Source organism: Oncorhynchus mykiss, chromosome Y (assembly GCF_013265735.2).
Source record: "Oncorhynchus mykiss isolate Arlee chromosome Y, USDA_OmykA_1.1, whole genome shotgun sequence".
Taxonomy (NCBI): Eukaryota; Metazoa; Chordata; class Actinopteri; order Salmoniformes; family Salmonidae; genus Oncorhynchus; species Oncorhynchus mykiss.
In genome coordinates this window covers 34,715,645-34,730,802 of record NC_048593.1, presented here as the reverse complement: position 1 = coordinate 34,730,802, position 15,158 = coordinate 34,715,645, and the positions used below count along the sequence as shown (strand labels likewise).

The window sequence follows — 15,158 nt, the reverse complement described above, 5'->3', positions numbered from 1 at the left end:
ATCATTGCTGAATAAAATATTCAGGTCTTGGCATAGATTTTCAAGTGGATTTAAGTCAAAACTGTAACTCGGCCACTCAGGAACATTCACTGTCTTCTTGGTAAGCAACTCCAGTGTAGATTTGGCCTTGTGTTTTCGGGTTATTGTCCTGTTGAAAGGTGAATTCATCTCCCAGTGTCTGGTGGAAAGCAGACTGAACCAGGATTTCTTGCACATTTTTTATTTTGCACATTTACCATCCTCCCTTAACTCTTCAATGAATATCCCTTAGGCCTCTACATTATGGACAATGTGTGTGTATGAAAACCATTATCAAAACAGTTTTTTTCATTCACATTTACCACAAAAACCAAGGTATGAATACTGTTGGGTGCATGTTTTGTTAATCATCTGTATAATTACTACTTTTTGAATTCACAGACTTTACCCTCCTACACCTCTGATGAATATAACAGGAAACCTGTTCGATCACCGTCCACTGCAAAATCATTCTGACTCAGGATACGGAGAACATCAACATCAACATGCCAGAGGATATACCCCTTGTACATGGGGCTCTGCTGGGAGTTTAACTCATATTAGATTTTTAAAATTCTGTTTTGCCACTAAAATCATAAACACTGACAACTAAAATATGTTGTTATTGTTATGCATATTATTATTATTAATAATAATGGGGAAGGGGGGGTTAATTCAAAAATGAACCCCAAAAGGTTATTCAAAAGCTTCTTCGAGGAACCAATAAAAGGGGTTCTTAAAACCTCTACAGGATCGGTGGGTCCCCCTGTGGGACGGTTGAGCTAATGTTGGCTAATGTGATTAGCATGAGGTTGTAAGTAACAAGAACATTTCCCAGAACATAGACATATCTGATATTGGCAGAAAGCTTAATTTCTTGTTAATCTAACTGCACTGTCCAATTTACAGTAGCTATTACAGTGAAAAAATACAATGCTATTGTTTGAGGAGAGTGCAAAGTTATGAACTTGAAAAGTTATTAATAAACCAATTAGGCACATTTGGGCAGTCTTGATACAACATTTTGAACATAAACGCAATGGTTCATTGGATCAGTCTAAAACGTTGCACATATACTGCTGCCATCTGGTGGCCAAAATCAAAATTTTGCCTGGACTGGTATAATACATTATGGCCTTTCTCTTGCGTTTCAAAAATGATAGTACAAAAAAAAATCCTTTATATTATCTTTTACCAGATCTAATGTGTTATATTATCCTACATTAATTTCACATTTGCACAAATGTCAAAGTGTTTCCTTTCAAATGGTATCAAGAATATGCATATCCTTGCTTCAGGTCCTGAGCTACAGGCAGTTAGATTTGGGTATGTCATTTTAGGATATGCATATTCTTGATACCATTTGAAAGGAAACACTTTGAAGTTTGTGGAAATATAAAATGAATGTAGGAGAATATAACACATTAGATCTGGTAAAAGATAATACAAAGGAATTGTTTTTTTTTGTACCTTCATTTAAAAATGTTTTTGATTGAAGTAAAAAAGGTCTGGATCCTTAATTAAAAGCGGTTCTTTGAAAAATAATTTATAGGGGTTCCCCACAGTTTCAATTTGAAGAACCCCTTAAGGATACTCCAGGAACCTTTTTATTTTTAGAGTGTAGTAGAGTGCAGGCAGTTTTTGATTAGTTTGAGTTTGGAGAAGGGGCGCTCTCCACTTGCCACTATCACAGGGTGTCTGAGGCAAACTCTCAGGGCAACAAAAGAATTGGGGTACAAGGAGGCAATCTGGTTTCTGGAGATGTGCTCCAATGTGTCGATTGGTTCAGCCTCACTGCCCAGTGTCCTGCTCAAGGCTTTGAGCTAATCGCAGAAGTATTTTGTGTCGATGTCCTTGTGTAACCGATGTGAAATGGCTAGCTAGTTAGTGGTGGTGCGAGCTGATAGCGTTTCAATTGGTGACGTCACTTGCTGTGAGCCCTTGAAGCAGTTTCTGCAAGGGCCGCGGATTTTGTGGAGCGATGGCTGTGTGCAGAGGGTCCCTGGTTCGAGCCCAGGTAGGGGTGAGGAGAGGGACGGAAGCTATACTGTTACATTTGGAAGCCATTTCCAGCTTTGCGCAGTCCCTGGTAAGCATCGCAATGTCCATGCCTTTGATGGTAGTGATGCACAGGATGCTGAAAACACTTCTGTGCTCCTCAAACTGGGTAAAGCGCTTGTTGATGGACTAGATAGCAGAATCAACAATCTGAATTTAAAAATCCACTTTACATTTCTGCTGAGTCAGTCACATGCTCATCCTCTATCTCGTAACCAAACAGACTCCGCTTCTTCCTTGGACAAACCGTGGGCTGCGCTGGGAAACAGGGCTGAATACCCACTATTTTGCGCTTGCTACATCGAAGCGTTAGTCTTGGAGAAATACCCTGGTTGAGTTTAATTGAGCCACTGCTTGTGACAGGTTAAAACACTGCAGAGGTAGGCCTATGGATGCACAGTGTAATACAATCTGAGCCGTCTATGTCCAATATGAACTGGATGAGGGGAGCTGTCAGCCTTTTCATATTTCCAAACTATGCTACGCACCAGCCTCTACGACCAGAACCATGTCATGTGCACGAGAGGAGAGATTCTTTCGGCAGTCAGTCAGAAATGTTGACATAGAACCTACTGTCTTGAGAGAAAGGTAGGCTTAAAGATATCATTCCCGGCAGGAGTAATCTAGAACCCATCTTCATCTTCCAGGATTGCCATAGGACTGAACTCTCTGTCAGACAGGATTATTGTCATCATCCTACATAATTCATAATATTTCAATAATGCAATATATGTTTAAATTCATTGTCTCCCAAATAGAATGAAATAAACAAGTAAATTAAACAAATTGAGATAGTGACACGAGCAGAATTCCATGAACTAAAATACATAAATAATCATATAAAGCAGCAACAATAGGCTATTTCTGTTCAGGTAGACAAATCAAAATGAAGTTTTAAAAAAAGGCTGCTACTGTGACCCGTAGAATGAGGAAGTAGTCAGGAGCCAATGAAATGATAAGCATTCAGGAGCCAATTGAAATAGGGGGTTCGTTTTCCCTAAGCGGTTCATCAGAGGGGTTGGAGAGATTAGGGGAAGGGCCTGAGAGATGAGGTCTCCAGTAGGTGGCAGTATAGAGAGGAGCCTGAGAGATGAGGATCCTGAAAGATGAGGTCTGCAGCTAGAGTCTACTGGACCAGTGAGGAAATTGGGGACTGCCAGTTTGACTTGTGGACAGACAAAATGTCTTCTTCTCACTCTATCTGAGGGAATGTGAGCCTTTGAGTGTTACAAATAAAGCTCAATATCAATAACCTACTGAACACGTAGGACCACAAAAACAGGCTACATTTTAGATGAACACAAATCAAGCATCAATAAACCAACCATGTCAAACTTAGCCTTCCTATTTGCAAAAAGCAGATCCAAACATATAGCATTAGAGCCAATTAAAATAGTGAGGTTGACTGTTCAAATTAGAAAACCGAGTACTTGTAGCAGGCTATAGGCTACAGAATCTTCCCACGGGAGATTAGTATAAAAACGCGCAGGAAAAAAAGCCTTTGTGTTCGGCAACAATGACACGTGGGCGATGTTGAATTTGGACAGTTTAGTCCTTGCAGCCCTCCCACTCAACAGAGAAAATATTGACAGTGTTATGGATAACGGAGTTGGTGGCCCCCCTCATCCACCAATTGTATTTTATGGCAACTCGAGATCAATTCAGACTTGTCGTTGAACAAAGACATATCATGGCCGCATCAAACAGCCCACGAGACGTCCAGTCAAAGTTATGGGTCCCAATGATCGTTATTGTCGTGGTTGTACTGCAAGTAGCTTCGACAACTGGACTCCTCGTCTTCTTGAACATGTCAGTTGCTCAGGTAAGGCGTTTTCTTTGACAAAACAGCTGATGTTCGCATGACAACCAGAAAACTTCTGTTTAGGCTCTCTTTTTTTCAGCTCACAGTTGGTTCTCTAGTCAGGAAAGTTATGCCAACACATTCAGAGTACATGCATAAAAACATTTATTAAGTATGTCGTTTCCTATAGAGTCTTCTTGAGGTGATGCAAATCAGTCTGCCAATAAAATAACACGTATCTAATAATTAAGAGTATATGAACTAACTACCCTTTATAAACCTGTTACAAATACTCTAAAAAGCAGTATTCTAGCTACAGATAATAAATACACATACAGTAGGCTACATTATTATTCACCTCCTAATCAGAACTATAATGCGTACTTATAAAGACAGTACACTTTCCCATTTAGATTGTATGAGACCTGCTGATTAAAAGTGAAATCTGTCTACGTAAAGTATCAGCATACACCGAAGACGTTGTAATTGGATGTTGTTTAATATGACTGTAATAATCAATGTAGTCTGGAGCTGTCAGGTCTAATCAGTGTACTAATTACATGGGTCAAATTCTCCTCTTTCTGTAGTCTGGCATTGGATTGTTACAATGATGGCAGAGCCTGTTAGCAGCACAAACAAAGAGCCAGTAAGTCACTAATATGAGTCTGGGGTGGAAGAAACAAACCCAAATTAACCACATCCCCCAGGGAAAAAAACACTCTCATTGGAAGTAACAATTAAAGTTTATGAAACTGGTCACCAGTCACCAGGCAAATACTAGTTCAGAGGAAAGGAATTTGTAGTTCACTGCAACTCAATGCTATGTCAAACTTTATCATAAGGCCTGACTAACAATGCATTAAGTATTGTACAAAGTTACAAAAGCTGCCAAGTTTAGAGTCAGCTAAGTTCTGAGGTGTTGGCAATGGGGGCGTGGAAAGGTGTTGTTTCACTTGCACCCAAGCAGAGCAATCAAATCATGTACATGACTGATCTTGTACTGCATTACTTATCAAAACAAAAACACGTTTCTGGGAATGTTTTCCATTTGTTGTTATCGTGTTGGAAAAAGTACAACTGCAGCAGTGTGACTAACAGCACACGTCAATACAGTGGAAGTGGGAAGTTTACATACACTTAGGTTGGAGTCATTAAAACTCGTTTTTCAACCACTCCACAAATTTCTTGTTAACAAACTATCGTTTTGGCAAGTCGTTTAGGACATCTACTTTGTGCATGACACGGATCATTTTCCCAACAATTGTTTACAGAAAGATTATTTCACTTATCACTTTCACTTATTTCAACACTGTATCACAATTCCAGTGGGTCAGAAGTTTACATACACAACATACACTAAGTTGACTGTGCCTTTAAACAGCTTGGAAAATTCCAGAAAATGATGTCATGGCTTTAGAAGCTTCTGATAGGCTAATTGACATAATTTGAGTCAATTGGAGCTGTACCTGTGGATGTCTGGTTCATTCGTGGGAGCAATTTCCAAATGCCTGAAGGCACCACGTTCATCTGTACAAACAATAGTACGCAAGTATAAACACCATGGGACCACGCAGCTGTCATACCGCTCAAGAAGGAGACGCGTTCTGTCTCCTAGAGATTAACGTACTTTGGTGCGAAAAGTGCAAATCAATCCCAGAACAACAGCAAAGGACCCTGTGAAGATGCTGGAGGAAACAGGTACAAAATTATCTATATCCACAGTAAAACAAGTCCTATATCGACATAACCTGAAAGGCCCACTCAGCAAGGAAGAAGCCACTGCTCCAAACCTGTCATAAAAAAAGCCAGACTACGGTTTGCAACTGCACATGGGGACAACGATCGTACTTTTTGGAGAAATGTCCTCTGGTCTGATGAAACAAAAATGGAACTGTTTGGCCATAATGATCATCATAATGTTTGGAGGAAAAAGGGGGAAGCTTGTAAGTGAAAGAACACCATCCCAACCGTGAAGCACAGCAGTGGCAGCATCATGATGTGGGGGTGCTTTGCTGCAGGAGGAACTGGTGCACTTCACAAAATAGATGGCATCATGAGAAGGAACATTATGTGGATGTATTGAAGCAACAAGACATAAGTATTTATATATAGTATATATAGTATTTATATAGTATATATAATATATAGTATTTTTAAAATAAATATATTTATTTATGAAAAGCAGCACACTCTTTCTGGTCTGTGCCATCAAGCCGGTTAGTTAATCCTTTGAAAATAGAACAATAATATTGAAAATAATTACATCGCAGATGTTATGGCGATACTAGGTCTATATTTTTTATGGGGTAAACCCAAAACAAAGTAGTTGTATCCTTGTCCTCTAATACAGATAGAGACAAAGATACCTACTTATCCCTGTCCTGTGTGGGTTGTGCTGTGCAGGTGAGGAGTCAAGGGGTGGCTGAGGAGTTACGTTGCCTGGGGCTCCTTAATGCCCTGGAGAAAGACCAGGAGATACCGGAGTCTCTGGTTCAACTGTTTGGGGAGCCCTGCATCAAACTGGCCCAGGGAATAAGAGCCTATGTCACCAAGGTGGGTACCACCTGCTATTTGATGCTGCCATAATGTATGTCTTTGTTCTACGACAGGTTTGAATTGATCTGAGTTGCCGTTAAAGCCCGCCCACTGGGCACAGACGTCAATTCAACGTCTGTTCCACGTTGGTTCAGCGTAATTCCATTGAAATGACGAGGAAACATTGATTCAACCAGTGTGCCCAGTGGGTAATCCAATTCTTGGATGAGGAGGGGAACACCCACTCCGTCATCCATAATGTGTTTGAGTGGGAGGGCTGCAGGAGCTTAACTGTCAATGTCTCAGTTACACAGTCATAGTTTTTTACATGAACATTTGTTCATTACAAACTATTGAAATACCGACGATGTTTGTAGAAGTACTACATACACATGGTGATGGAATTTCTAACAAGGGAGAGAGTTATAATAGCATTCACTTTTGCTTTACTCGTAACATGCTGTGTTGACGTTTCTGATCTCAGAGCTTAGTCCAGTGATGGAATACTTCAGAACCTTACGTACATCAGCTTCCTCTCTGATGCATGGTTGTTAATGGAGGTCTAACCCCCAGCTTAAACCCAAATATCAGACAAAGCTCCTCTCCAGCTTTCCTCTTCCAATGGTCCACATTGCATCATACTCAATTCTCTAATTTACTCTTACGGAAAAACCACATGAATTTCACTTGATCTTTAAAAACCACAAAAAAAATGTTTTATTTATTTAACCTTTCTAGGCAAGTAAGTTAAGAACAAATTCTTCACTAATTAGGTAAAGCTGTAAGAATCATCCATCATGGTCTCTTTCTGTCACACGTCAAATAAATCGAATCAAATCAAACTTTATTTGTCACACGTGCCGAATACACCAAGTGTAGACTTTACCGTGAAACGCTTACTTACAAGCCCTTAACCAACAGTGCAGTTCAAGAAGAGTTAAGAAAATATTAGTAGTATAAAGTAACACCATAAGAATAACAATAATGAGGAGGAAATTGGCTCCAATTAAGGGCCGTCCACAATTGATTGAATTGTTCAGCAGTCTTATGGCTTGGGGGGTAGAAGCTGTTGAGGAGCCTTTTGGTCTTAGACATGGCGCTCCGGTACCCCTTGCCGTGCGGTAGCAGAGAAAACAGTCTATAACTTAGGTGACTGGAGTCTCTGACAATTTTATGGGCTTTCCTCTGACACTGCCTATTATAATAGGTCCTGGATGGCAGGAAGCTACCGTTCAAAATGTTGGGGGTCACTTAGAAATGTCCGTGTTTGTGAAAGAAAATGTAAAAAATGGTCCATTAAAATAACATCAAATTGATCAGAAATACAGTGTAGACATTGTTAATGTTGTAAATGACTATTGTAGCTGGAAATGGCAGATTATTTTATGGAATATCTACATAGGTGTACAGAGGCCCATTATCAGCAACCATCACTCCTGTGTTCCGATCGCACGTTGTGTTAGCTAATCCAACTTCATAATTTTAAAAGGCTAATTGATCATTAGAAAACCCTTTTGCAATTATGTTAGCACAGCTGAAAACGGATGTTCTGATTAAAGAAGCAATAAAACTGGCCTTCTTTAGGACTAGCTGAGTATCTGGAGCATCAGCACTTACAGGCTCAAAATGGCCAGAAACAAAGAACTTTCTTCTGAAACTCGTCAGTCTATTCTTGTTCTGAGAAATGAAGGCTATTCCATGTGAGAAATTGCCAAGAAACTGAAGATCTCGTACAATGCTGTGTACTACTCCCTTCACAGAACAGAGCAAACTGGCTCTAACCAGAATAGAAAGAGGAGTGGGAGGCCCCGGTGCACAACTGAGCAATAGGACAAGTACATTTGATTGTCTAGTTTGAGAAACAGATGCCTCACAAGTCTTCAACTGGCAGCTTCATTAAATAGTACCCGCAAAACACCGGTCTCAACGTCAACAGTGAAGGGTCGATTCCGGGATGCTGGCCTTCTAGGCAGAGTTGCAAAGAAAAAGCCATATCTCAGACTGGCCAATAAAAATAAAAGATTAAGATGGGCAAAAGAACACAGACACTGGACAGAGTGAGATTGGAAAAAAGTGTTATGGACAGACTAATGTAAGTTTGAGGTGTTCGGATCAGAAAGAAGAACATTCGTTAGACGCAGAAAAAATGTAAAGATGCTGGAGGAGTGCTTGACGCCATCTGTCAAGCATGGTGGAGGCAATGTGATGGTCTGGGGGTGCTTTGATGGTGGTAAAGTGGGAGATTTGTACAGGGTTTGTACACTCTGTTTTGCAATGCCATGCTATACCCTGTGGACGGCCCTTAATTGGAGCCAATTTCCTCCTACAACAGGACAATGACCCAGAGCACAGCTACAAACTATGCAAGAACTATTGAGCTGTTGTGGGAGCAGCTTCACCGTATGGTACGTAAGAGGTGCCCATCAAGCCAATCCAACTTGTGGGAGGTGCTTCAGGAAGTATGGGGTGAAATCTCTTCAGATTACCTCAACAAATTGACAACTAGAATGCCAAAGGTCTTCAGGGCTGTAATTTCTGCAAATCGAGGTTTCTTTGACGAAGCAAAGTTTGAAGGACACAATTATTATTTCAATTAAAAATCATTATTTATAACCTTGTCAACGTCTTGACTATATTTCTTATTCATTTTGCAACTCATTTCATGTATGTTTTCATGGAAAACAAGGACATTTCTAAGTGACCCCAAACTTTTGAACGGTAGTGTAGATCCTGATCAAGGGGTGGGTGGGAGTAGCATTTGAGAGTGCATGATGATTCATCTTCAAAGAGCACAGCTGTTTTTCATTATTTCAGTTGAAAAACCAATTGAGGCAGTCGCACATCTGGTGTGTCGCCTCCTTGTGTTTTTCCATGAAATCTAGGGAGTGAGATAATTTACTGGGATGTGTCCAGTTCCCAATAAAATGTATACCCTCTCGACTTTGTCAAAAGAGCTTGTAAAAAAAAAAAAATTGTGTTCAGCATGAAATTGGAATTACAAAGAATTGGATCGCTCAAGAGGAATGCTGCACTGCATGTCATAGATAGGCTGTACTATACTCAATCCTATGCTGTGTGTTCTCTATTGAGCTCTATGCCACATCTTAAAAAGGGGTTTTGTCTTTCAGGTGACAGAAAACATTATTGCAAAACACGCCGTTCCAGGTAATCATCCATCCATCAGTCATCGTCATCATTATAGCATATCTTATCTATCTAATATCCACTCCTGGTGCTACTGTTCTCTCACTGCTATGCTCCTTTTCAGAGCCCAGTGCCCAGCCCAGAACCAAGCCCGTCAGTTCTGCAGGGCATCAGAAGCCCTCTGCTCACCTCACACTCCGAGACAGTAGCTTACAGGGTATGGGAGACTAGTATGTTTGTGCTTTCTTGTTCTTTTGGTGGGACATTCACTTTTGTCAGAGTTGTTTTGATTTCGTTTAATCTAATGTAATCTAATGTTTTTATGCTGGGATAAAATTGCAGAATGTCAGTCAATTTCAACAGTATAGCTTTAAAAACACTGTACTAATATCAAACATCTGCAGGGCCAGCTGTATCCTTTTGGGGGCCCTAAGCAATTTGATTGGGTCGCACCCCAATTCACGGCAAATATTTTGGTGGCACCCCTCTCGACGGTGTAGTGAAATATTTAAGTTTTAGTTAATTTCATGCAAATCTACACATTTTTCCATGGAACGTAGAGAAAATATTGCAGTTTTAAGTACGTTTTCTGCAATTCTACACATTTTGCCATGGATCGGAAAGAAAACCTTGCAATTTTATAGTACATTTCCTGCAATTCTACACATTCTTTAATGACTTTTGCCATGTTAATATGATTCATGTGTGAGAATGACTTTGAAAATCAATGTGGGCCCGGTCGGTATCTGTCCGATTACTACAAGTTTTGATAGCTGGCTAGAGTAACTACCAGTCTAACATTGTTAGCTGACATGGCCAATTGAGGACTGTCAGTGAGAGACATAACAAGAGAAAAACTGCTGATGCACATCCAAAATTTAAAAAATTACACATTGTGTATTCTACTATTCTTACTCTCAATTGTAAGTTGAGACCCTGACTAATTTCTTAAAAATATATTTTTTTTAACATCCGGGGGTCCGAAGCGACCGCTTATGAACCGAACCTGAACATCTTCAAAGACCATCTGAGCAAATAAAGGCGTGGCATCGCTCATCTCTAACTATGTCATGATTTCACATAAACCTCAGACTTAACAGGGCAGTGTTTTCATATTCAGATCACCAGAAATCTATCTGATCATGTATCCACATGAACGCAGTAATGTTGTCCTCATTAACAAATACGTCAGAACAGCGATACTTATTTGTTTCTTGACTGAATTTTCGCTTGCCGCTTTCTCTCTCTCCTATCCAATCCACCTTAATGCTGTTTCCCTACTGCACAGATTTCGCCAAAGTTAAAGAAACCCTTGTTAAAGGAATCCAATTATCTACAGTGCCTTGCAAAAGTATTCATCCCCCTTGGCGTGTTTCCTATTTTTTTTGCATTACAACCTGTAATTTAAATGGATTTTTATTTGGATTTCATGTAATGGACATACACAAAATAGTCCAAATTGGTGAAGTGAAAAAAATGACTTGTTTAAAAAACAAACAAATAAAAATAAAACAGAAAAGTGGTGCGTGCATATCTATTCACCCCTTTGCTATCAAGTCCCTAAATAAGATCTGGTGCAACCAATTACCGTCAGAAGTCACATAATTAGTTAAATTCCACCGGTGTGCAATCTAAGTGTCACATGATCCCAGTGTATATACACCTGTTCTGTAAGGCTCCAGAGTCTGCAACACCACTAAGCAAGGGGCACCACCAAGCAAGCAGCACCCCAAAGACCAAGGAGCTCTCCAAACAGGTCAGGGACAAAGTTGTGGAGAAGTACAGATCAGAATTAGGTTATAAAAAATATCAGAAACTTTGAACATCCCATGGAGCACCATTAAATCCATTATTAAAACATGGAAAGAATATGGTACCACAACAAACCTGCCAAGAGAGGGCCGCCCACCAGAATTCACAGACCAGGCAAGGAGGGCATTAATCAGAGAGACAACAAAGATACCAAAGATAACCCTGAAGGAGCTGCAAAGCTCCACAGTGGAGATTGGAGTATCTGTCCATAGGACCACTTTAAGCTGTACACTCCACAAAGCTGGGCTTTACGGAAGAGTGGCCAGAAAAAAGGCATTGCTTAAAGAAAAAAAGCCCCAATCATATGCAAGAAGATACTCTGGTCAGATGAGACTAAAATTGAGCTTTTTGGCCATCAAGGAAAACGCTATGTCTGGCGCAAACTCAACACCTCTCATCACTCCGAGAGCACCATCCCCACAGTGAAGCATGGTGGTGGCAGCATCCTACTGTGGGGATGCTTTTCATCGGCAGGGACTGGGAAACTGGTCAGAATTGAAAGAATGGCGTTAAATACAGAAAGAATGGCGTTAAATACAGGAAAATTGTTGAAGGAAACCTGTTTTAGTCTTCCAAAGATTTGAGACTGGGACGGAGGTTTACCTTCCAGCAGGACAATGACCCTAAGCATACTGCTAAAGCAACCTTTGAGTGGTTTAAGGGGAAAGGGCAACAAAATAGGAGAAATGCCAAGGGGTGTGAATACTTTCGCAAGCCACTGTATAGGCCAACTCATCTTTGAGTCTACAGTAGTAATGCTTTGAATTGTCTGTCTGTATTGAAATATCTTCCTTTGTCCTCCTTATAGGCCCTATATCCCTGGCCCCTCAGAAAGACCTGCATCAGTCCTGCCGCCACCCGGTCCGGTCCTGGGGCAACCAGAGTTTCGGCTCCCATCTCCACAACATGACCCTGTCTCATGGACGCCTACGCATCCCCCGGTCCGGACGTTATTACTTGTATGCCCAGGTGTACTTCCGCTATCCCTCCCTCACCCACGAGGGGGGTAACCACCATGGGGGCTCCTCCAGCTACCAGCTGGTCCAGTGTGTCTACAAGAAGACGTCATACGCCAAGCCCCTTCAGTTGCTGAAGGGGGTGGGCACCAAGTGCTGGGCGCCTGACACTGAGTATGCCCTCCACTCTGTCTACCAGGGAGGCCTGTTTGAGCTGAGGGCCGGGGATGAGATCTTTGTTTCTGTGTCGTCGCCTACAGCCGTGCACGCAGAGGACTCATCCAGCTATTTTGGGGCATTTCGATTTGACCCATGAGCATGGAGGTTAAGGAGGGAAAAGCTCTCTCACACAAGAGGATGCTAAACATGTACTGTACATAGACTACAAATCACCATGGTTCTGACATAGCTAGCCACAGACTGGTGCACAGGCCATTAATAAAACTGGCTCACAGATGGCTACATTAGAACTATATATTTCAATAAGAGTGGTGCGGACTAATTGGCATCCCGCTTTGCTACTGTAGCACAATCACAAATAAGAATCTTCAGCACTGAGAGGGATAGTGGAAATGCATAAGACTAAGGAATGTGTGAATTCTTCGATATACAGTATGGCATGCAGCACTACCAACTACCAACGATAACTTTAGCTCTGGGGTCCATATGAAACCACTCTTCAGCCCTGATCTCTCTAGACATACCGGTTGCTTCCCACAATGTACATGTTGCCCCAAGTCTGGGATTTCCAAGACTAGCTCTGATCTGACCTGTAACTTACACTAAATTTGATTTAAATTTTAACATTTGTTTTTGATTTAAACAAGCACTCTTGCACCAGGGTTTTATTTTAGTGTTGAATGTACCTATTGAGAATACAAGCTCTAACTATAGCTAATCATGGATGATTAACAAACAATGGGCTCAAGGGGTAAAAACAAGGAATGGTGAAAGTTCTTCTTGATCCTGGCATAATCTTCTCATTTGTACAAAACCTTATTTAATGGGCGTCGGTAAGGCTCGAAGGGATTTTTGGTAATGGCCCTCTTGGGATTCCTTCATCATACTGAGAATTCTACTATTTATTCCGTTTAGCATAGGGCGGTGCACAATTGGCCCAGCGTCGTCCGAGTTAGGGGAGGGTTTGGCTGGGGAGGCTTTACAAATAGTCCATCATTGTAAATAAGAATGTGTTCTTAACTGACGTGCCTAGTTAAATAAAATAGCAATGAACTGCTTTTTTTCAGCAACAACTTTTGATTGTTTTCTGTGGGTGGAGGTATTACTGATTACTGCAGTTAACCAGATATCAGTACTAGTCTTCAGTCATACTCCACTGGACATATGTATCAATTTAACGTCTGTTTGATTCAACCAGTGTGTGCCCAGTGGGACAGAGATTCAGCACTGGACAGTAACTTAGTACTACTGTAGACGACTAGCTAATAATACTATAATAGTAAGTATAACGCAAACATCTAGCAACCCAAAGGTTGCTTGTTTGAATCTCATCACTGACAACTTTAGCATTTTAGCTAATTAGCAACTACTTACTTTTTTTTTTGCAACTTTGCAACTACTTAGCATGTTGGCTAACTCTAACCCGTTTAGCTAACCTTCCCCTAACCCTAACCTAACTAACTAACTTTAACCCCTAGAGCGAATGTTAGCCAACTAGCTAAAATTAGCGGTAGCCAACTAGCCACCTAGCTAACGTTAACCGCAACAAAAAATTGCCATAATGTCATACGAAATGAAATGGATATCCCACTAATTAACATACCATACGAAACATAACATATCATGCTAAATACAGAATAATACAAAATACTCCGAGACCATGTTGGCGACAAAGCCTCTACAATTAAGACTGTTGTAATGTTCGCCAAGTTACTCTCAAAGTAAGACCCTAAGTCTGCTCCCTAACAAAGCTGAGTGATGGTAAGAGCTGAAACATGGATTTTTAAAAAAAGCATGAAATTGCCTTGGTCTGTTTTCAAAATATCACTTGTGTCATGACAGCGTTTCCACACGTTGTGTGTCAAAAATATTATTTGTATTTTATTCTGTTGTATTTCATTAAATTCTTAGCCTACTATAAAATATGTATGTTGATTGTGATCAGGGTAGCCTACATGTGTCTTGTCTGTGTAACGAACAAAATAACTATGGATTTCATGTGCATGGCGTAGCCATCTAGCCCATAGACTGCACAGACCAGTCACATAATTAAACCCAATATATGCCATTCTATTAATTTGAAAATACATTTTATTTGTCTTATGTTTTTTAGGATTTGCCTAAAAACAAATTAATAATGGATTTCTTTGTGACGGTGTAGTCTATATTCAATGGATTTATTAAAATACTATAGATGCCCACCCACATCTACTCCACCCCTGAACTTGCCTTCATGTGCACAGGCGATTAAAAAAAAAAGAGAGGCCTATCTCGGCAAGAATGTGGTAAAAATTAGATAGTATGAATTGGGTTTTAAAAAACATTGCCCGTTTTATTTTTACAGGCAACATACCTGTGGGGAAAAAAAAATCAAAAAATATTAAGTATTGTCAGAGCCAATTTTGAACTTCCTGTTAAGCACTGTTCAGGGCCACATCCTAATGGACAATGTGTTATTGGTTTGTTTGGGTTTGATGTAAAACTGTTTGCGATGTCTAAAAAGAGTGACTCTTTGACTGTGTATTTGACTATTGTTTGAAACTATAAACATTTACTGTCTAGACATCTTCCTGTCACTTTCTCATGAAAGGCATGACAGGCCACCCACACACAGCCCTCAGCCCACAGCAGTGAGTCATAATGGTTAGATCCTC

General features: G+C 40.5%; 1 protein-coding gene across 1 annotated transcript; it reads left to right on the top strand.

The window, feature by feature from the left end:
• Positions 1–3,570: 3,570 nt before the first annotated feature.
• LOC110510156 (tumor necrosis factor ligand superfamily member 10) lies at positions 3,571–14,864 on the top strand. The gene is made up of 5 exons (XM_021591513.2): positions 3,571–3,898; positions 6,281–6,430; positions 9,541–9,577; positions 9,681–9,773; positions 12,177–14,864. Exons 1-5 carry the CDS (start codon positions 3,719–3,721, stop codon positions 12,638–12,640), a joined length of 924 nt encoding a protein of 307 aa, XP_021447188.1. The 5' UTR covers positions 3,571–3,718; the 3' UTR covers positions 12,641–14,864.
• The last annotated feature ends 294 nt before the right edge of the window (positions 14,865–15,158 follow it).

Excerpts from the sequence above, each read along its gene's own strand:
- LOC110510156 (XM_021591513.2), top strand. The coding sequence starts at position 3,719 with ATGGCAACTCGAGATCAATTCAGACTTGTCGTTGAACAAAGACATATC. Across the intron at positions 3,899-6,280 it reads TGAACATGTCAGTTGCTCAG|GTGAGGAGTCAAGGGGTGGC; the intron begins GTAAGGCGTTTT and ends TGTGCTGTGCAG. Across the intron at positions 9,774-12,176 it reads CCGAGACAGTAGCTTACAGG|GCCCTATATCCCTGGCCCCT; the intron begins GTATGGGAGACT and ends TCCTCCTTATAG.